General features: G+C 50.6%; 1 protein-coding gene across 1 annotated transcript in view; it reads left to right on the forward strand.

Annotated features, from left to right (window-relative positions):
* dennd4b (DENN/MADD domain containing 4B) overlaps window positions 1-983 on the forward strand; it is a 27992-nt gene that overhangs the window by 11741 nt on the left and 15268 nt on the right. The window contains exons 12-13 of the mRNA XM_015404261.1: window positions 221-354; window positions 446-560. Of these exons, the coding sequence (XP_015259747.1) occupies window positions 221-354; window positions 446-560 (249 nt within the window). The remainder of the gene's footprint in view (window positions 1-220; window positions 355-445; window positions 561-983) is intronic.

Consider the following 983-nt stretch of genomic DNA (forward strand, 5'->3'; position numbering starts at 1 on the left):
CCACTTTATAACCGCGCAGCTGGAGCAGCAAAGATGCTTCATCCGCGCGTCAGAACTAAACTTATACAAGCATCAATAGGGAAGCAGCATGCGCGTTTTTGCTGCTATGCTTTGTGCGGTCTAAACATAGCATTCAAGTTTTTTTTGTTTCATCTGCAGCAGAACCCACTGCTGTTTACCTGCAGGCATTAAGGTAACATTTGGGTGTGGCTGTCCGTAGGTGGATGTGGAGAAGCCAGAGGAGGTGAGGCTGGTGGATCTGGATGAGACCCACAGCGGAGAGCACACCGTCTTCATCATGCCGCCTGAAGAGCCGCAGGAAGCTGATGGCTCTGAGTGCGCCGCCCACTACAGGTAGACTCCACCCACGATGGCGGGTCTGACTGATGAGGGGTGGAGATTAACCTTGACCTTTTTTTTTGCTTTTCACAATCGTCCTATCCAGTTATGAGACATTCCCTACGCTGAAACCAGAACTGTTTGACCGACCGCAGGACCCGCTCCGAGTCCCGGCCAAAGGAAGCGCCCCCAACAGCCCCGCCCCACGACGCACCAAACAGGTAAATAAGCATCAGCGGATGACCCGGTGCCTGTTAAAACCTGATGCAGCGGTCGAGGCAGCTTAAGGGAAGAGGAGATAAGTTTAGTGAACCATGAGGCCGCCTGTTCTTCGGTTCTGAGTGACCCAGTTTCCCTGAAGAAACAGAGTTAGCAGCCTGTTATGGCTCTGCATCAATATTTCACTGCTCATCCAATATTCACAGAACACAGACTGTCAGCCGACCTGTGGGGAAAGTTGGGCTTTAGATCAGGACGCCATGATTAAAACATTTCAGAAGGCAGAGGAAGCCCCCTGATCATAGAAATAAGCAGCTTTCTATCATGGAAAAGATCTAATTGATTACAGCTGCTACAGACCAACATCAAGAGGCTGGATGGATGGATGGATGGATGGATGGATGGATGGATGGATGGATGGATGA

This window comes from Cyprinodon variegatus, unplaced genomic scaffold, assembly GCF_000732505.1.
Source record: "Cyprinodon variegatus isolate N-32 unplaced genomic scaffold, C_variegatus-1.0 Scaffold1679, whole genome shotgun sequence".
NCBI lineage: Eukaryota > Metazoa > Chordata > Actinopteri > Cyprinodontiformes > Cyprinodontidae > Cyprinodon > Cyprinodon variegatus.